The sequence below is a fragment of the Peromyscus californicus genome, unplaced genomic scaffold, assembly GCF_007827085.1.
Source record: "Peromyscus californicus insignis strain IS unplaced genomic scaffold, ASM782708v3 Scaffold_11__1_contigs__length_118956290, whole genome shotgun sequence".
NCBI classification, from domain to species: Eukaryota; Metazoa; Chordata; class Mammalia; order Rodentia; family Cricetidae; genus Peromyscus; species Peromyscus californicus.
In genome coordinates this window covers 36,520,906-36,542,368 of record NW_026294402.1, presented here as the reverse complement: position 1 = coordinate 36,542,368, position 21,463 = coordinate 36,520,906, and the positions used below count along the sequence as shown (strand labels likewise).

The following is a 21,463-nucleotide window of genomic DNA, read 5'->3' as shown; positions in this document are numbered from 1 at the left end:
CTTTGTTCCTCAAAGACAACAGGTTTCCAAGATCCCCCTGCTCTGGCCATCTCACACCCTACACCTCACAGAATTTCTTCTGATGCATTCTGAGGTACCTAGGTCCAGCTGCAAAGCCCTTTCCTAAGGGACTAGGGTCACTGTTAAGGTCTACTCTGCTGCTGATTGATAGGAATATAACAAACAATTTGACCTAGAGGGCAATCATCCCTAGATTTTCTCTGCCCGGGAACGGCAAGTATTCCCACCACAGGTGTTCCTGCCACTGAAGTCATACAAGCCACCAGATTAAGTCCATTTCTCTCAGACACAGGATTGATTTCAGTTCCCTAGTGAACCAAGGGAACACACTGCAGCAAGGTTTTGTCATTTCCTGCATTTACTAAGCCATTTACAGATCATGAAACAGTCACCAGTAGGTAGTCATTTACACATACAATGTAAAGTATTCGTGTCTCAGTTTTTATGCAGAGGTGGCGCAAAGGCACTTTCCCATGACAAGAGCCAGGCAGAAACCGAACAAGGTCTTCCCCTTGTTCTTTTTCTGAGTGAGGAAGTACTTATAACATCAAGAGAAGTTTTGTTTGTTTGTGTGTTTGTTTGTGTGTTTGATGGCTCACCCAGAGCGTAACATGGCTCACCCTGAGATCTGAGTTCAGCAAAGGAGCGTCTGATTCATCTTTCTCTGACTCATTATAGAGTAAGGCACAGGGGACCCCATGAAGCGCTTCAGTTACTAAATTGAACAGTACTTTCACGTCAGTCCACTTCCCCCTGTCTATTTTGCATCTGTGACTCTCAACACATTTGCCTCTTTTTGTCTCCATTACCCCTAGGTTGGCTTAACACACACACACACACACACACACACACACACACACACACACACACACGCCCCACACCCCAGTAGCATTCAATAAATGCACGTAGGAATAGAACAGAGAACATGAAAGCGAGTCTGATTATTAATCAGGAATGATGTGGCTACAAACTGAACATGAGAGAAAACCCACGAGACTGTGTGGGAGGAAGTGAACCTCCTCATATGAACAATGGAGCTGGTGTCTCGGGGTTCAAAGTCAGCAATTTAAAAGCCCTTCTCATTGATGGGATTGGCGGTGTGTCTGCTCTAGTGGGTGACCCTGAAGTTGCCCTGTTTTCGGGTCCACTGTGCAAAACCTCTTTTATTTTTGTAGGTCAATAACAATGGTGTTGTTTCCTTCAACGTGCTAGTGAGCCAGTTTACGCCGGAGTCCTTTCCCCTGACGGATGGGAGGGCCTTCATTGCTCCATTCTGGGCAGATGTGCACAATGGAATTCGGGGGGAGATCTATTACAGAGAGACCATGGACCCTGCCATCTTGAGAAGAGCTACCAAGGACATCAGGAAGTACTTCAAAGACATGACAACCTTCTCTGCCACTTGGGTTTTCATCGTGACCTGGGAGGAAGTCACGTTTTATGGAGGCAGCAGTACCACACCTGTAATCATTCAACTTTTCCACTTTCCACTGGTCTCTGACATCCAATTCTTGTCCATCCCCGCTACTGAGCAGGAGTCTAATTGGTAGAACTGAGGAATGTCAGTTCGCTTGACTTAAACTAATGGGTCTTGCCACCTACTTTCCAGGAAACAGAGGGAAATATCAGCGTGAACCAGTCCAGTCAGCTGAAATATTTCAGATGTGTCTCCCCAATCACAATTCATTACCAATGTCTAAAAGGAGTCCCTTGACAACATTCTTGCAGTAGGTAGTGTTCTATTTTAGGGGAGTGACCAAGACACAGAGACTTGTCCAAGGCCATGTGATTAGGGATCTTTTGAGGGACACAAAGGTCTTTTTCTCTTGCTAGGGGCACAAAAGTTTCTTACCATCAATAATTTCCCTTTTCTCCCTCCTCCATAAAATCTGATAACAAGAGAAAAGCAGAATGCTGGATTTGGAACAAACGGCCTGGTTCATTTTATTATGTTATGACATTTTTTTTATTGTGACCAGGGCTGAAATGATTCATATTTGATGTTAATTAGAGTGGGCAGTTAAAGCAATTCCTGAATAAAGTTTCAACATCTGCTCTGAGATCCCAAATGAGCAGTCAAATAAAAGTCAAATAAAAAAGATTATCTCTGGTAATATCATAGAGACAATCAACTTTCTGCCTTCAGGGGCAAAACCCCAGTTTCCATGAATGTGTACAGCTTGTTTGGGTGACCATGATAGTGGAGATTTCTGAAGTTGCCAACATATGCATCTTCAACTGCAGTTCCCTAGTAAGCAAAGACACTTAAAGAAAAAAAAGAACAAACCAACAACTATCCTCTTCTTTCTTAGGGTTATTTCTAATTCCATCTGTTTTCCTGGCAATGATTTGACTATTTAGGGGTGGAACAGAAATCCCTGTGTAACAGAGAGAGGTTAAAAAGTGCTGGTCTTGCAATTCATAGCTAGGATGCAATGAGCATGTGTTTTAGCACTGTCTGATGAGAGCCGCTCAAAGCACTTTATTGCTAAGAGGTCCTGCAGAACAGAAAGACGCACGTTTAAACAGCAGATGCATTGGCTAGAAATAACCTCTAAAGAAGCATGCATCTCCCTCTGTCACGTTATGGATCACTAACGACTCCTCGGGTGATATTTTATGTTCTTTAAGCCTCGTATCTTACAGCGCTGGAATGCAGGGTGCCAGCAATCGATAAATTTTAGTGTCAGTGAAGGGGTAGAGGAGAGAAGAAACACCCGTCAAGTGCTGACCACCATTTTCCCCGCTACCAAAACCTCTACTGGCCGTAAAAATGGCAAGATAATGTGGGTACTTTCTGCTTTCTAGTTGGGAGTGAATCTCTAAAGCCAGTGAGATCTCTTTCTGTGAGGGTGAATGATGAAACCTTGGAGAGCTTTGAGCTCCGTGAGAGAAAAAAAGATGACGTAGAACAACAAAGTGCCCATCCATCCCCTTTGAAATGGACCCACCTGTCCCACCCAAGACTGCTGATCACCGGGTCCACTAAACACAGGGTTAGAGAGATCTTAGAGAAGGGAGTGTCAGGGAAGCACAACTGGGGAGGAAATAGGTGTGCTTAAGGAGAGCTAGTGTTTACCGCAGTTTTAACTGTGTACCAGGCCTGTCGGTACCAGGGGTCAACCACAGCTAATCCCCATAAAAATTCCCCAAGTGCTATATTCCAAGGAGACAATAATAGAAATTGAAGCCTCCTAAGAGACAGAGCAAAGGCTTCACACCTAAACTCTGTAGGCTGGGTCCTGGACCCTTTCTTCCCTTGCCTCCTCCAGGTAGTATCCCGAGAAGTTCTCTGAATTCTTGAAAAACAAGGTTGTGCAAAAACAGATCCAGAAAGGTCTTAAAATGAGTATTGGAAAAATATGTGCATAGGTGTGTGTGTGTGTGTGTGTGTGTGTGTGTGTGAAGAGCAGGTGAGGGGTGAGTGTGCCTGTGCATGTGTGATATAGTCAGCCTTGGGGTGGCTGGTTGGTTTAGGAGTAAGAAGGGATGGTGGGATTTGGGGAGGTACTCTCAAAACTTGCTTGAGCCAAAGATATTTCCAACATAGATACTGATAGAAATTCAGTTCTGAGGGGGAATGCTGGTGTGAAAAGGGTCCAGCTTCAGTCCTTGCACGACCCTAACTTTGCACCTACCCTTTGCCTCTGGCCCCACTAGTGATCTTGTAGAAACCTTGAGTTTATTGATCATTCACTCCTGTGTCCCACTTTCCTCTTTTGTTGAACAGGCCCAAAGAAGGAAGGCATATACCCAACCAGTTCTATCAATAAACACCATCTGCTGGGGCAGGCCCGGGGCCGGAGGAGAAGGCTCTCATTTACAAAAAGGGCTTTTCTTTACTAGCAAGATGTCCCTCCCTGGGACAGTCTAGAATGGGCTTCCAAGATCCTCCACCCCAGTCTGATTACACAGGATAGGAATTTGGGCCTTCCTCTGCTCTCTCCCTGAATGTTAATTGGGATGCTATCAGGCAGATGGGAAAAGGGCTAGGCTTGAACAGAGAAAGGTCAAAACTGCTACTTTTAATTCTATTTTGATTTGCATTTCCTGAAAACACAGGTCCAAGGGTGGGGGATTAGGGAAGGGAAATAGGAAAGGCTGAAGCTTGATGCAGCTTGTATCTGAGGACCAACTGCAAGGTTGGTTTGGATTTATGTAACACCTCTGTCCTCTCGAAAGTTTAAGATTAGGAAAGCATGGAGTGACAGTGCTCTGAGAGTAGGCTGGGTGCTCTGGCTTCGATCCCATGTTCAATGGCTCTGTCACTGCTCAATTTCCAGCAACTCATTCCACTTAGTCCTGAGTTGCTTAGCTCTAAATGGAATGAACCCAAACCGTTGCCCATATTAGCTTTGGTCTGAGTTACGGATGAGCACTGAGGATTTTACAGATACAAAGTAATGCATAAATGCTCAATTAGAGGAACAATTTCTTTCCAGAAAGTGCTTCTTAAAAATCACTTCCCAACTTTCATTTTAAAAAGGGGAGACATCTCATCCAGACTAGCGATGTTTTCCAGGAACAGGGAGAGCCCACACCAGAGGACCACTTAGATGGAGCTTTGGGTTCACTGTGTCCCTCCCTGGCCCGCCCTGCCCACTCTTGCTGTGGGTGCAGGTATTTGTGCTGAGGTCCCTGGCTTGACTCTTTCCTATAGTTTATTCTCATACTGCCATCTATCGGTGCTCTCAAGTTATAGCATGCTCAGGCAGGTCCTTTGCATCTTCTGTTTTGGTCCAAGAGAGATCTCAGGAGGTGGGGGTTGGGGTGGGGGTGGGGGGATTGAGTCAGACTCCAGGTTTATCTCAGCCAATTTCTCATTTGGATGCACAGTCCTACACATCTTGCTTTTTTGCACTGGAGGCGAGAACAAATTTCGAGGGATGACAGAGCATGAGGGCTGGGCTGCGGTGCAATTCGGAGCTGTTTGGGGGTAGGGTGGAGGGTGTGGGGGGGGGTACATAGTGGTTGTGGGGGGAGGGGAGCCACAGAGGTGATGAGCTCCTGAGCTTGTTCTGCACATTCTGCAGGTGAACACCTTCCAGGCCGTGCTGGTGTCTGATGGCTCGTACACGTTCACACTCTTTAATTACTATGAAATCAACTGGACTACTGGGACAGCCAGTGGTGGTGACCCCCTGACAGGCCTTGGAGGTGTGATGGCACAGGTAAGAGGTTCCCGTATCATCCTCTTGTAGGTTTAAATCACTACATCCCTTGCTTGCTTTTCTCAGCATCGTTGACAGAGTCCTGCCAATGCCTTTGTTCTAGAAACACACGCCTGATCTTGTAGTTGCACTGAGAAGCTAGCCCTGTCCATCTTTGATACCTTAATGTGGGTGTGGGGTGAATTAGACAGGCCTTCCACACCTTGAACCCTGGTGGAGTCCAGGAAAAGGAACCTCTTGTTTCCAAATGTGATGAATTCTTAAAATAAAGTAGTTTGCTCAGCTAAGTAACAGGGATGGTATGCACTCAAAACTCTCTCTCCTCTCTCTTTCTTTCTCTCTCTCTCTCTCTCTCTCTCTCTCTCTCTCTCTCTCTCTCTCTCTCTCTCTCTCTCCCTCTCCCTCTCCCTCTCCCTCTCCCTCTCCCTCTCCCTCTCCCTCTCCAGGCGGGATTTAATGGTGGAAACCTCACGAATTTCTTCAGCCTTCCGGGGTCAAGAACTCCTGAGATTGTAAATATCCAAGAGACCACGAATGTCAATGTTCCAGGACGCTGGGCATTTAAAGTTGATGGGAAGGAAATTGACCCGGCCAATGGCTGCACCTCCAGGGGTAAACCTCTCCTCTTTTTCTCTGACAGAGCAGGGTTCCTTTCCCTTAGATTGACAGGCGAGCTTTCCAGCCACGGGGAGAGGACTCATTCCTGATGGCTTACTCTTTTGACATCTCTCAGCTGCGTGATGGAGATCAAGGTAATTTGAGCATGCGCATTCATCGCCCCGGGAGCAGCCCTGCATGTGGTGCACTTCGGAGGCCTTGCCTGTGGTGTGCATGTAGCTACTAGCTTGGAATGTCTCCAAAGTGCGCCAGGATCTTAAGTGATTTCTCAGCCAGATGGACAGAAGGGAGCCCTCCTGTCTCACGTTATTTTTGTTGTTGTTGTTCCCCATTTAAGATTCCGTCCTCATCTTTACTCTTCTTCTGCCATCTGCCCTTTGTAGATCCACAGGCGTGGGTGAACTTGGAGTGTTGCCAAGTCCCTGTAATGGTAAATCAGTAGCTCCTAGTACGAGGAGAAAGAAAAGGTAGCCGAGTTTTTGGGGGAGATCCTAAAATCCTCTCAGGGGTAGAAAGACATTTCAGGGATTAGGGGAATCAAAGCTGCTTTAGGTCTGTGTGAACAGGCTCCATGGTGAGTTCTCTTTACGTTGGCCTCTGTAGTGTGGCATCTTTTCTCAACTGCCAAGATCTCTTCAGATGTGCATAATAGCCCTGGAGTTCTCACAGGAGCATCCCTGTGTATTGATTCCTGCCTCCTACTTATTCAAAGTATCCAGGAAACAGGATTTCTGTTAATATCTCTGCGTGTAGAAGTAGAGGCTACAGCAATAAGAAGCAAGAAATTGTCTGTTTATCTAATGCCCACCTATTGGCCGATCCATCTCCACTACGCTCCCATCATCCTCTTGCCAAGCTACTCACCCATCCAACATTCCCCTCTCTATCCACCCTGTCTCCACCTACCGTCCTATCCAATGATTTGCCTAGCCACCCATCCAACCATCCTCCCATCCATGCATTATTTTTCCAATCAATCCATCTATTCACATGCCTCCAACTGTCCACTGATTCACTGATCCATCTGTCTATCCATTTTATCTTTCTAAAGAACAATGTAAGAAACCTATTGAACCCCAGCTACTCTTTGGATAGCAGAGATGTCAGTATTAGTTGCCCATGATAATACCACAGTAAAAGAAATAGACATAGATGTAATGGTGACATGGTGTGACACTTATAATAAACGTGGTACAGGGTATTGTGGAAACACAGGAAGTGTTGGAACAAAGCGATTGAAGATCGGTAAGAACCTTTTGCATTGGGATAAGGAGATCTCTCCTCCTTGAGTAGGAAGCATAATCTGCATATTTTGCTGCCAGACATCTCTGTTGACTCAGCTTCAATTTTCAATCTATAGAAAAGCCAGTTTCATATGGTCTGAAGTTCCCATGCCTTCTGCCGTCATCCACTGATTTACCTAACCTCTGACTTTGCCCTAAGGCAAGGTTATGTGTGAGGATGGCTTGCCTGGGCATCTTAGCCTTGTGGACTCTGTGAAGTCCTTCATGCTGGAATAAGAAGCAAGCGCTAGGCAGCTAAAGGGGTATTAAACTGGATAGGAAAGCATCTAGGCCCAGAGTCCCTCATGGTTTCTGAGACTGTCCCTCTTCCCTTGTGGGAAGGTCAACACAACATTACTTAACATCTGTGTGAGATGCAGTCCCCTTGCCTCCTCATCTCGGTCCCGGACTCTCATGTCTTCCCTTTGCTCAAGCGCTGAAGAGTTCACTGACTGTGGACTGTACCATGTGTTCTCTGTGGTGACCTCTCACCTGAGTCCTGGGAATGAGCGCTGTGGTGATGGACAGCCTTGGCTGACAGAGCTGTGGGGATAGTCTGATGTCAGCTGTGTGCAATGTTCTCACTCTCACAGCTTTCTTTCCCTCTTGAGTTATGTGTTTGGGTTTCATATGCAGGGCAAATTCAATATCCACACAGGACTTGTGCATTTTTATGTGCCACTGGACGTATATCAATCTAATGAGATCAGGATTTGGCCTGGCTTATAGCAAGGGACTTAGTTCCATAGAGATGGCTTATTAAATCATCATTTCACAAACAAAATTATCACAGAGCGTCTACCTTTCAGTCCAAACCTGGTCTATTCAGAGATATTTTGCTCTCATTTATTGGAAGCCTGGAAATGCAGAGACTGGAAATGATACTGAGTGAAGGCTGTTAAAAGATATGCAACCTTGAGCTAGTGCCAAAGTGTTGGAGGATTTAGGGCCTGTTTTAAGGGCTGATGCATACAACCTACTGGGAATATGAATACATCTATTATCTCCTTTTAGGTGCAAATCTCAACAGGTAGGAGGCATAATTGCTTGTTGAGACATTTTCTTGTTGGACAGATATAGAAAGAGTTGTTCCTAAAGTCCCCTGTCTTCTTCTGGGGTTAAGCTGGTAGGCTTGTACAGCTTGCAAGATATTAGGGAGTCTTGGTGTGTTTTGTGTGTGTGTGTGTGTGTGTGTGTGTGTGTGTGTGTGTGTGTGTGTGTGTGTGTGTTAGATAATTTATTCAGGGCAATGATTTTAAAGATTAAATGTCTGCCAAATAAATGGTAGTGAATATTTATTAAAAATTAGCACATGCCTTAAAGCCATTTCCCTGGTCCTCCCCCTGACCTAGACTTGGTCAGCAGGTTCTCTCCAGAAGATAAAGAGAGAAATACCAGACTTGGGCAGGGCCTGGAGCTGGAGGGAAAAGAACTTGCAAGGCTTGAAATTCAGCCTGAGCAGCAGCTGTAGTATTTATGAACCTTTGAAAGTAGCACAGAAGAGGCCAGTCTTCTCTAGAATATTCCCAGGAAGCTAGGATTTATGTCTGCCTCCTGATTTGTGCTGTTGACCTTTTGGGGTACATGCTGCCCAGACTGTTGATTAAATGAACAAATTAGGAAATAAACAACTGATTGCCGAGTCATGTGGCTATCCGCTGGGTCTGCTTTTGGAATGCCCTTGCTCGTATTCTTGAAAAGGAAATGGCTCCTGAGTGTCAGAGACTTTCCCACAGATGAAGGCAATGTGTCTTTGCTTGTCTGTGGGCTTGCTCACCAGCTGGGGAGTTAACAATGCCAGCAGCTCACACTGGATTCAGACCCACTCAGCTTGGAATCTTGGCTGAGTTGCTGAGAGATGTTGAATGAATTATTCAACTGCTTTTAAGCCTCAGTTTCCCCAATTGTCAAATGAGGGTGACAGTCCGTAATCTCTGCCTAAGTGGGTTCATGAGTGGCATGAGAAGGCAAGATCAAAGCAAAATCTTTGTCCCAGTGCCTGGCACGAAAGGGAAATAGTAAGCGTTGGCTCTGATGTCCTTATTCCCAGGACAGTTCCTTCGGCGAGGGGAGGTGTTTTGGGATGATCTGAACTGTACCATCAAGTGCCGCTGTCTGGATTTTAACAATGAGATCTACTGTCAGGAGGCCTCCTGCAGCCCCTACGAGGTGTGCGAACCCAAGGGTCGATTCTTCTACTGCAGCCCTGTGGAGACCAGCACCTGTGTGGTGTTTGGAGAGCCACACTACCACACCTTTGATGGCTTCCTCTTCCACTTCCAAGGCTCTTGTGCTTACCTATTGGCCCGACAGTGTCTACAAACCTCCAGCCTCCCCTTCTTCAGTGTGGAGGCCAAGAACGAGCACCGAGGGGGCTCTGCCGTCTCGTGGGTGAAGGAGCTCTCTGTTGAGGTCAATGGCTACAAGATTCTCATCCCGAAAGGGAGCTATGGAAAAGTCAAGGTAAGACCCTCCGTACATCATGGAGAGATGGAGAATCCAAAGATGCTTCAGCCTGGGGAAAACTTCCCTCTGTCTACCATTTTGTTGTTGGTCTTTCTATAGTGCCAAACAGGTAGATGCCCTTCTTGCCTTGGAAGATGCTTTAATAGGCCAAAGTTTCTTTGTGCAAAAGCCTCATAGTGAGACCATACATTTTAAAAAAAAAAGCCACATTCCCATTCCTAGTTCCCTTACTGGTGGACACATGTTTCCACATGTACATGAATACACATACATACAGGTATATGTCTCTCAGAAGTCACTGTAACAGAAAGACAAGCTTAATTCCTCATAGACTTGGCTTGCAATAATTAAAAGTCATATGGTCATGCCCAGGCTACAAGGGAAGCACAGAGTGCTAACCCCTAATTCAGTATAGCCTTAGGGGTCATCCTCAACCTACCTCAGGACCCCATCCTGTTTGCCCAAGAACTGTTGTTTGATTCACAGAGAAACTTCTACATCGATTGATGTCACCACAGGCATCACCCTAGAGTGGTCTTGGTGATCCACTTAGTAAGTCCTGTATGAAAAGATCCCAGGAAAGTTTTACTCAAATGCCCCTCCGAAGAAACCCCCACTTCTGCCCACACCCACAGGGAGGAACACAAATCTCTGCTGGCCTGTTTAGCATATGGAAATGACTCCTGTTATAGGGGCATCGAGGGAAAGCCTGAAGCTACTAGCAGTTACTCAATTGGTGGAGGCCTCGATTTTCATAATGCTAATGAAGACCTTGTTGTAACCATGTATTTATTCAAGCAGTCATAACTTGGAGACCACAAGGGTGTAACCAAGGCAATCCTTAATCCTGGTGCATGGTTGTTAAGTAGAGTACCAACCAGAACTAATAAAAAATGTGTTGTAGTTTTCATTGCTGTAGCATAGTCAACAAAAGACAAAAGCCAGGGAACTAATTCCACTTTTTCTGGCTCTGCCAATCTTAAGTCTGCAGCTCATGAGCTTTATAATCAGGAAAGTGAGCTATGACCACAGTTGAAATGCCAATTTGCTTGTTATTTGGCTAGTCTCTCTAGGGACAGGATCCTATATCAGCGAAGGATTCTGGTACAGAAGTTTGGAATTTTTCCACTGCACATTTATATTGTGCCATTGAGTGCCATCTTTATCCTTGTGGTTAGATACATCTCTGGCTAATTTTTTTTTTTCACCAGCTTTCCCAGTTGGCCTTTGTTGTAAAACTGGTGTGTCTGATACCAGTAGTCGAAAAGAAAAGTGTCATGCTTCGACCCTACTTTCCATTTTGATTAAAATTCCTTTTTGCTCACGCTTGGACTTTTTACTTCTTTTTTTCTTTTTTAATGAAAGAAAGGACACTGTCGTCTCTTTCAGGCCCTGCAGCTCTGCTAATTTCGCATGGCTCTGTTCCACCGTCCAGGCATAGGGCATGGATTCCTCAATTTTCTGTAGCGACAGGGAGATGTGGATGTGAATATAAATGCTTTAGAAAGAAAAGGTTATGTGACTCCAACTGCAAGCTAACAACGGCGTCCTTTTCCTTTTGCCAAATGGTTTCCAGTGCCTCTGAATCCACCTGCCACGCTGGGCAGAGCGGCTAGATGGATGCAGAGCCCTGACCCAGGGTGATGTGGGGACAGCCAGAGAGAGGCCCGGGAAACAGGAAGGAGCCCAAGACTACGGGGAAGCAGCTGACTTCCTAGCCATATTGTGCCAAGCCTGGAATGGCCCAAGTTGCATCCTTGCAAACCACAGGTCCCCTTTCTCCAACCCTGTCTCCATTTGCTGGATTAGAAGCAGCATTCTTTCAACGGGGTTTTCTCCGCTGAATCCATTCTCAAATGATAAAGTAAACAATTTGGGTTATACATGCTAATGAAGTTCAAAGAAAGCTGGCATAAATGAGCATCCATACCTAGCAAATGTCTCCTAGTGATTACAGGTTTTCTGGTTTCTCCCCATCATGAACCTGAATGGTTTAGGTTCCACATTCCAGGGGATGTGCAGGCCATCTAGCCCACAGGGGATGGAGAGCTCTGACTGTGGATTGCGACCTGCCCAATACCTGTGCTATCACTGCCAGCAGAGTGGCCGCTGGCTTCATTTTCCTTTTCTGTAAAGAGAGAGAAGTTGTGTCCCTGGATCGGGCACCTAGGCTACAACCTGTGCTTGGTTGTCGCCACTCAGAGCTGATACAGACAGTTTGAAGCAGTGGTGAAGCATGGCTTTGGACCTCAGCAAGTGTCTAGTTCTGTCACAAGCTCTATCCTTAATTAAAATAAAAACATGATAAGAACCTTTCAGGTTTCATGAACATTAAGTACAACAAGCATGTGCATCACCCAGCGCAGAGCCTGGCACACAGTAGGCACTCCGCACATGCTGGTTCCATATTACCATGTCCAAGCCCCACACTTTGCGATTTCTCTTCTCCCTCCCCACCCTGTCCCTGTGCACATCCTAGGAGAGAGCTGTTGACAAGGAAAGTACCTAGAACACAGGGGAAGGAAAAGCAAAGAGGTCTGTCTGTTGCTAGTGAATTAAAAGTAGGAATGAATCTTCTACCATTGCTACAGTTCTGAAGGTTTATGCCCTCCCCAGTCATATGTGGATGTTCTATGAAGAAATTCTCATGAGGGTAGTGTTAGAAGATGGGGTGGGGGAAATAATTAGGTGATGAGGGTGGAACCCTCATGAATATGATTAGTGCCCTATAGAAGGTCACAGAAAGCTAATTTACCCTTTCTATCACATGAATGCAAAGCTATGAACCAGAAAACTGGCCTTTACAAACCCAAATCTGTTGGCATTCCTATCCTGAGTTTCTCAGCTTCTTGAATATTCCATGGTTTATAAAAATTTTATTGCAACTCAAGCAGTCTGATCCAGAACATTGGTACCAGGAGTGGGGTGCTGCTATGACAAATACCTACAAATGTAGTAGTAACTTTGAAACTGGGCAATAAGCAGAAGGTGTCAGGATTTTGAGGTACAGACTAGTCAGAGCCTACATCACCATGAACAGACCATTAAGGGTAATTCTGTCGAGGGTCTGCTTCCAATCTCAGAGAATACATGTGATGTTTACTTCAGTAAACTTTGAGAGCAACATCTGGACAGTTTATCACCTCATTTCCAACTCAGAATGTAATGCCCCTGTGGAAGGTAAGACACATGTTTCCACATGCCAGAATCCAGTATGAGTCTAGGTCAGCCTGGAAAGTCCAAGTGTATTTAAAGTCAGGCCCACTGAGGACCCTGACAGGACTAATCATCCCACCCCAGCTCCTAAACATGAACATCTTCAGAAGCTCGGTACAGTAAGTGTGGCTATAAAGCTGGGCTCTCTGTTAGAGGCATTTCAGACCACCTGTTCATGTTCTCTAGCAAACTGAGATTCACTCTTGAGTCTTCCCTCAGTTCTTATTCAGCCACAGGAGAGACTAAGGGGGACAACTGAGTAGGCTGCACAGCTTGTCCCTCCCACTTGGTATCTGGTTTTGGCTTTTGCCCTTGTCTTCTCCTGGGCTCTAGCAACAGCTGCCTGGCTAGGCTCCTTGCTTCTCTTCTTGACTTAGTTCAGCAAGCACTTCCTGCCAGCCAGGATCAGCTTCCTGAAATGCAGAGCTCCTGTGTCCTTTCTTTGTTTACACCCCTTCAGGGGCTCTCTCCCTACTGAGTAGAAAGTCCACTCTATCTGTGTTGTCTTGTTTTTAACGTGGTTGAAAGGGCCTTCAAGGTCTGTTCTCAACATGGGAGCCAGAGCGGTTCTGTCAAAGCAGAAGTCAGATCTCCTAACAGATCCTTTGCTTTAAATACCCTCTTGGTTCAACGTTTTGCCCAGAGCTAAAGCTGCAGTCCTGTCTTGTTCTGGCTGCTACTCTGCCTGATATCAGCTACCACTGCCCTCTCCTGCTTGCTCAGCTCAGTTGCGTGGGGACCCTGATGACTATAGCGCCCAGAAACACCCCCACCTTAGGGCCCCCTGATCTCTCCCTGTGATCTCTCCCTCCAAAGCTTCTTCCTCTCTCAAATGCCACCTTCCCATGGAGCTGTGCCCTGGCCATTCACTTATAGTTATAAAGCTTCTTTCTGAACACTGGGATCTGTAATCCACACTCACACATCGTTAGATGTTATATACCTTTGCTTTGCTAGTGGCTAGTTTCCCTGATAAACACTAGGTTATACAAGGAAGGGAATTTTGACCAACTCACTTGTTGGTAATCCCGCACTCTTAGAACACTGCTTGACATCAGAGCAGTCCCTAGGACTTGGCCTGTGTCTTAAGCTTTGTCTCTGGCTACTGATTTCCTCAGCATTCCTGAATATCCCATGACTGTTCCCATCCCACACAGTTACCTCTACTCCCCTGCCTTTATTCTCTTGTCCTGGAATTCTCTGCTCAACACCCACCCCAGGGTTTTTATCTGGCAACTTGAGTTTATCTTCAAAAACTCAAGTCAGATTTAACTGCCTCTAAAAACCTTGTATGAGTCCCCGAGGCTGGGTTAAGTGTTCACTCGGTTCTCCTATTACACCCATTGATTCATATTTAAAACTGACTACTATAAATATCTGTTTGTGTGCCTCTTCTTCACTAGGCTGGGAGCTCCTTGGGGAACAAGGGTGAATATTATTTCTTTAACCCCCTACTTCTCAGATCCCGGCATAGGGCTTGGTACTTAGCAAGGATTCAGATCTGTTGATGCTGGTGATGGAATGGTGTCATTCAGATGTCAAGAAGCCACAGTGTGTCATGCTTAGAGTAAGGCCCTAGCGTGACCTCCAAGACCATCAGCATCACAAAGTTGGCACAACCACAAATCATCTGGCAGGAGGGCCAGGGGGGTACAGAGGGCGGTGATGGGGTCATGGAGCATATTCGATACCCCAGACTTAATGGACCCTTAGAGAAATAAAAAGGGAAATCAAAGTGATGTACCTCTCAGGCAAAAGTTTGAAGTCAGGCTAGCGCCAGGCAAGAAGGGTACCAGTCAGCCAGTCCCCAGAGACATGCACAATGGCACAAGAACTGTCAGAGCTCTTGGTCTCAAATGCCCAGTGCCCTCTGGCCCACAGCTCACCATTATCTAAGTATTTCCCCCCAGACGTCAGCCACAGGAAGAGGGAAGACCATGGGAGCCTGGAAACTTGGGGTGACTGTTCTCTCCATGACAGCTGCTCTGCTATCCCTTGCCAACCTGCGCTGCGGCACACGCATGGCCACCTGTTCACCCGCCTTTTACTGTTGCTGTTGGCAGGTGAATGACCTAGTGACTTCTTTGCCCGTCACCTTAGAGCTGGGGGCAGTGAAAATCTACCAGAGTGGCATGTCTACTGCCGTGGAAACAGATTTTGGGCTCTTAGTGACGTTCGACGGCCAGCACTACGCCTCCATTTCCATCCCGGGCTCTTATATAAACTCCACCTGTGGGCTCTGTGGGAACTACAATAAAAACCCACTGGATGACTTCCTCCGCCCAGACGGCAGGCCCGCCATGTCGGTGCTGGACCTGGGAGAGAGCTGGCGCGTCTACCACGCCGACTGGAAGTGTGGTTCTGGCTGTGTGGACAATTGCACTCAGTGTGATGCTGCCACGGAGGCCCTCTACTTTGGTTCTGACTACTGCGGCTTCCTCAACAAGACAGACGGCCCACTCTGGGAGTGCGGCACTGTCGTGGATGCCACGGCTTTTGTGCACAGCTGTGTGTACGACTTGTGCAGTGTGAGGGACAACGGCACGCTCCTCTGCCAAGCCATTCAGGCCTACGCCTTGGTGTGTCAAGCCCTGGGCATCCCAATCGGAGACTGGAGAATCCAAACTGGGTGTGGTAAGCTGGTGTGCCATCTTATGAAAGGTGTCCCCTGTACCTGGGGCAGGGATAGGAGTTCAGGCCTCCTCCAGACCCTGTTAAGAATGATGGTCCAAGAGTGAGGGTGGGGTTGAAATACCACAAGTTATATAGAGTGAACTGTGGAGAGATCTTTACTGTACCCCTCCCACTGTCATAACTAAGAAATAAAGCACCGTTGATGAATGTAAGGCATCTAGAAACAGGAAATGAGTGACAGAAAATACATGGCTGGGGAAACTCCATAGAGGGGATAACAGCCCGGAGCTGAGCCAGCAGGCAGGGCTTCCACAGTTGGGGTGTTTGTTGAGGAGGTGCAGATGGTACTTAGGGGAAGAGCCCACGTGGGGAATGGCTTCCCTCCTGGGCGGAGGCTTCTGTCATGGCTCTTTAGCAACTTAGCTTTGGTCCCCAACTCCAAGGTCTTCACTGTTCATGTCCTTTGTTCTGCAGCATCTGATCTGGTCCGAGAAAGGACTGTGAACAGAGAATACAGCCCATCAGGAAGGAAGCCCTTTTCTTGCCTAGCCAGAATTAGTCAGGGGGAGCCTGGACCTGTGGGTGTATCCAGATCCTTTTACAATAGGCTTGTGGATGAAGTTTTCCCATACTGCTTAGCTTCTGACTGTTTCTCTCCACCCCACTATCCCGTTGAAGCCTCCCCTTTCCTACTTATATGAAAGCACAATAATAACTGGTCTCCTTCCTGGTCCCTCGTTCCCTTTGTATGAGTAAATAGTTTCTGTCCGTGCCTTTGAGAGGCGATGGAGGTGAGATTTAAAAGTTCCTCTGAATTCCAAGGCTAGAGGGAGCTTTCCTCCACAAGCGTGGGTTGGAGCCACATAAATCATCATGTGTCAGATTCAAATCTCAGTATATTGGTCACACTACCAAGTGACAGTGTATCTTTCATGCTGTGTGAGTGACTGACCAGCCTCTATTATACCCAGAGCAGCCATCTCATAATTCACATTCGAGTTGAATATGGCTTCTCTTTGAGCCTTATATAATCCAAGAGCTTCCAAATTGCCCAACTAAATTTTTATAAATAATGGTTGTATATCTCTCCTAGTTGGTCTGGTTCTTGTCTTATAGCCACCCCACCCCTCTTACTGGGATGAATTATATTTAATTCAGAGCTGGTTTACTAGACTTATGCCTGCTGAATTCAACTAGATTCAAACATTTATGTAGACTTGAATGCTTTTAAATAAGAGAAGCAAGCTTCTAAGGCACGGACAGCCTTCGGAAGGCAGCCAGCTCCCAGCAAGCCTCCCAGAGGAACAGGCACAAGAACTCTGCAGACTGCTCAGCTTCTTTCTCATTTTTAATGTCCCAGGAATTCATTTCCACAGTCTGCCTCGGTCACACTCAAATATTTTAAGTGCCTTCTTGTTTGAAATTTCATGTCTTCAAGTTGCTGCTCTAACGGGTACAATTTTCATTTCTCCTGAAAGTTTTATTTCCTCTAAGAACGGGCCATGCTCTTTAAAATCAAGGCATCTGCTATGTCCTTGGTGGAGGGATTTGAAAACATCTTCAGGACTGTAGATCCCTAAGTAATAACTCTCTATTCAGGAATGGGGGCTAAGCCAGTCAGGACAGACAACCTCAAGGTGAATTTCAGGGGGTTCAAGTTCAGGTACAATCTCACAGCCGCAGCATACGGAGAAAGCAATTGTGTCAATACTTATAGGTGGTCCCCTTTGGTCTCTTCCCCAGTAAGTGGCCACCTGACCCTCACTCTGGGGCCCTGAATAATCTAGGGGGAGCATTTTTGTTTTCTCCCAGCCCCTGTACTTGCTGGCTTTGGGTCTGCTCACCTATGACCGAGCTGTCTTCCTTTCTCTGCACCAGTGTCTACCGTACGGTGCCCAAGCTTCAGCCATTACTCCGTATGCACCAGCAGCTGCCCTGACACCTGCTCAGATCTGACGGCCTCTCAGAACTGTGCCACACCATGTACAGAAGGTTGTGAGTGCAACGAGGGCTTTGTCCTCAGCACCAGCCAGTGTGTCCCATTGCACAAATGCGGCTGTGACTTCGATGGTCACTACTATACCATGGGGGAGTTCTTCTGGGCCACGGCCAATTGCACGGTGCAGTGCTTATGTGAGGAGGGAGGGGATGTCTACTGCTTCAACAAGACCTGCCGGAGTGGGGAGGTGTGTGCTGTGGAGGATGGCTACCAGGGCTGCTTCCCCAAGCGGGAGACTGTGTGCCTGCTCAGCCAGAACCAGGTGCTACACACATTTGACGGTGCCGCCTACGCTTTCCCATCCGAATTCTCTTACACACTCCTCAAGACCTGCCCCGAGCGTCCTGAGTACTTGGAAATTGACATCAACAAGAAGAAGCCTGATGCGGGGCCTGCTTGGCTCCGGGGTGTTCGGATCCTCGTGGCTGACCAAGAGGTCAAGATAGGAGGAGTCGGGGCTTTGGAAGTCAAGGTAAGATTCCTTGCTTCCTTTGAGGGTCTTTGGATGGAGTGATGGAACTTGCCCCTTTCATCTGGCTTGGCTTCCTTCCTCTGGCTGTGAGTGGATTGCAAAAAGAACATGCTCCCATATGGTGGCATTTTTTTAAATGATTGACCCAAAATGAGACTCTAGCAGGTGGAGAAACAGAACCAGGTTGGAATTTTCAGAAACAGATAGAGTAAAACCCACTCTCTATAAGATCAAGTCCCCACAGAAGGCTGTGTGCCAAGCACTATTCTAAGCCTTTTTCATGAAGTAGGTTATAATATTACCTTTATCATATAGATGTCAAAACCAAGATACAGAGAGGTTAAGAAACTTCCTTCAAGGACAGACACACAGCTTCAAAATGGAATTTAAGAGCAAGTAGCCTGGGTGTTGTTGTTTATGTTCTTCATGATGTAATATCCCTTCTACATGTAGAAGGGAGTTTATGTTCACAATATGGAAGTCAAGGTAAGATTCCTTGGGGTGCCTTGCCATGCTGCCTCCTCTCCCTCTGACATGGGCTAATGCAGCCATCATCAGGTGTCCAGGCTCATTAGTTCTTGAAGGAATCTTGGGCATCACTTAGAACAATGTCTGAATCCAGAGAAGGCACCAAGGGGCGAGGTGAGGGTCCCTTCGCTGACGTGGCTGAGATGAAGTGGTGCCAGGAAAGGGTTCTCCCTCCTTTCAGTCTAACGTGAATTGAGTGGCATTCTGAAAACAAACATCCCCATCACGCAGCCTAGGGAGATTACAAGACACATGTCCACAGAAGGAAGAGGCTGTGTGCTCAGCCCCATTAGCGAGTTGACAGAGATTAATCTGGTAAAGGAATAGCAGAGATAGGTGAATGGACATCTAGACAGTAGCTCTCCTCGATGTGCCCCAACGGTCTGGGGCACAGGCAAAAATTAAAATCTGATGGCAAAAGAAGGAGCCAGAGAGGTGTGGAGGAAGGGCGCTGTCAGGGAAACAGCGCCTGAAGGGAAATTGGCTGCAGGAAGAATACAGCCCCTCAAGACAGTCTCACTCAGTGTGTTTGTGTGGGACTAGCTTGAGATCTGGGACACACTAAAATAATGAGAGAACGGGGCTTTCCAAAGAGAGAAGCAAGCCTGTGAATAAACAGTTGGTGTCTGTGTGCAGTTTACATATACCGTCAGCTCCTTGGTATTTTCAAGGAGCTGGTCCTGGCACAGAGTCTGGCTCTTTCCCAGCCCCAGAAGTAGTGGGTCCTACACGGGTCCCTGTCACTGAGGGCAGCACTTTGGATATTTCAGCTTAATGGTCAAGATGTGGAATTACCCTTTTTCCATCCTTCGGGGAGGCTGGAGATTTACCGAAACAAAAACAGCACAACCGTCGAGTCCAAGGGCGTGGTGACGGTCCAGTACTCGGATGTGGGCCTGTTGTACATCCGGCTGTCCACCATGTACTTCAACTGTACTGGGGGCCTGTGTGGCTTCTTCAATGCCAATGCCAGCGACGAGTTCTGCCTCCCGAATGGCAAGTGCACGGACAACCTGGCAGTGTTCTTGGAGAGCTGGACGACATTTGAGGAAATCTGCAACGGCGAGTGTGGGGACCTGCTGAAGGCCTGTAACAATGACTCCGAGCTGCTCAAGTTCTACCGGGGCCGCTCCCGGTGCGGTATCATCAATGACCCCTCCAACAGCTCCTTCCTGGAGTGCCATGGCGTGGTCAACGTCACCGCCTACTACCGCACCTGCCTTTTTCGCCTGTGCCAGAGCGGAGGCAACGAGTCAGAGCTGTGTGATTCTGTGGCCCGTTATGCCAGTGCTTGTAAGAATGCAGACGTGGAGGTGGGGCCCTGGAGGACCTACGACTTCTGCCGTAAGTTAACGCTGCACCGTGGGGAGGCCAGGGCTGGGGAAGCGTGCTCTACCATGGTTTCAGGGCTTCTCAGTGGGACTGAGCTCAAGGGGAGTCCAAGGACCTGTCTTTGGTCCCATCCTCAAACAAGACTGTTTCTCATCTTTATTTTCATTGTGTGTGTGTGTGTGTGTGTGTGTGTGTGTGGTTTATATGTGTGCATATGCACATGTACGTGTGTATAGAGACTAGAGATTGACATCGATATCTTCCACTATTCCTTTCCAAAACCTTACATTTTTTTTTTGCTTGAAGATTTAGATTTCTAAATTGTGTGTGTGTGTGTGTGTGTGTGTGTGTGTGTGTGTGTGTGTGTGTGTGTGCAGGTGCCATTGGAGGCCAGAGAACATCCAATGCCTTGGGGCTAGAGGTACAGGCCAATATGGGTACTGGGAACCAAACTTAGTCCTCTGCAAAAACAATGCATGCTTTTAATTGATGAGCTGTCTCTTCAGCCCCTCCAACCTTATCTTTTGAGACAGTGTCTCCTACTGAATCTAGAGCTCACTGACTGGCTAGACTCACTGACCAGAGAGCTCCAGGGATCCACCTTTCTCAGTGCCGGGGTTATAGACACTCGGGCTTTTATATGGATGCTGGGGCACATAACTGAGGCCTGAGCTAAGGCCTTCATGTTTGTGTGGCAGGTACTTCATCAGCTGAGCCACCTCCCAAGTCCCTTCTTTTCATTTCTAAACACACAGTATCTTTTCATTGTAGAGCAGGTAGTTATCCCATTGACCGGTGGTTTTTATCAACAGAGAGCACAGACACCGGGTTAAAGGACCAGAAGCCTTGGTGATGGTTCCACGGATACCTTCCCCTTGGGCAAAGAAGAGCTCCATTCATTTTGGAAGGGCACAATCAGCAGGGGAACCTTTCAGGGTGTCGGAGATCAGTGTTTCTCCCTAGGGCAAACCTGAGAATGGCTATTAAGACAGTCCCATGTACCTGGCTCTTCATTTTGTCCCCAGAGTATGCAATCCCTCTCAGCCAGGCAGTGGCGATACTAGCAGTCATTAGAATAACTCCTGAGCAGACAAGATACCCAACACCCAGCTTATCAGAAGAAGCAGAAGGGGAGGGACTGAGAGGGTGGAACCCATGCAGGATAGGAAGAATGGCATGACCAGAACTTCTATACATCACTCTCTCCCACTAAAAACTTGGGCCCTAAACCAAAACCTAAACCATGAAGACACCCACTTCTGGGTCTGTGTATCTCTGTGTCATCATCCACTCTAAGTTCATTTAAAAAATTTAAATCGTTTCAAAGTTACACAAAAATTGTGAGCATTCCTATGTACTCATTACCCAGATTAAACCTGTTGTATCCAGCCTATCCCTTTTGCTTCCTTTCCCTCATCTGCCCCCTTGTGAGTGAGGTGCATGCTTACGTCCAGGCCAAGGAATGGCTCCTCTGTAGATTTCTCATGAGTTTTCTCATACAACCAAAAAGCAAAGTGTGGGGAGATTTTTTTGACATGCTCCTTTGCTGCTCTCTGTTAAAATCTCTGTCCCAGTTCAGCACCTACTGTTGGTTCTGGTTTGTGTTATACTTTCGCACTGTGATTAGCAAATGACAACTTCCAGGCCCAGCACTGTCTTCCCTACTTTACCAGTCTGGACTCTCCCCCCACTGTAGGTAAGAGCCCTCCCATCTCTTCCAACT

The 21,463-nt window shown here is 47.0% G+C and overlaps 1 protein-coding gene across 4 annotated transcripts in view; it reads left to right on the top strand.

Moving 5' to 3' along the window:
• The window catches only part of Tecta (tectorin alpha), a 70,747-nt gene that overhangs the window by 6,292 nt on the left and 42,992 nt on the right, over window positions 1-21,463 (top strand). For 2 of the 4 annotated variants that reach the window (XM_052757452.1, XM_052757475.1), the window contains exons 4-10: window positions 1,197-1,484; window positions 5,055-5,192; window positions 5,639-5,804; window positions 9,144-9,556; window positions 14,839-15,409; window positions 17,288-17,880; window positions 19,179-19,752. In XM_052757452.1, coding sequence (XP_052613412.1) covers window positions 1,197-1,484; window positions 5,055-5,192; window positions 5,639-5,804; window positions 9,144-9,556; window positions 14,839-15,409; window positions 17,288-17,880; window positions 19,179-19,752 — 2,743 coding nt within the window. Of the gene's footprint in view, window positions 1-1,196; window positions 1,485-4,860; window positions 4,958-5,054; window positions 5,193-5,638; window positions 5,945-9,143; window positions 9,557-14,838; window positions 15,410-17,287; window positions 17,881-19,178; window positions 19,753-21,463 lie in introns of those variants that run through there. The other 2 variants (XM_052757461.1, XM_052757468.1) reach the window with 2 other exon arrangements.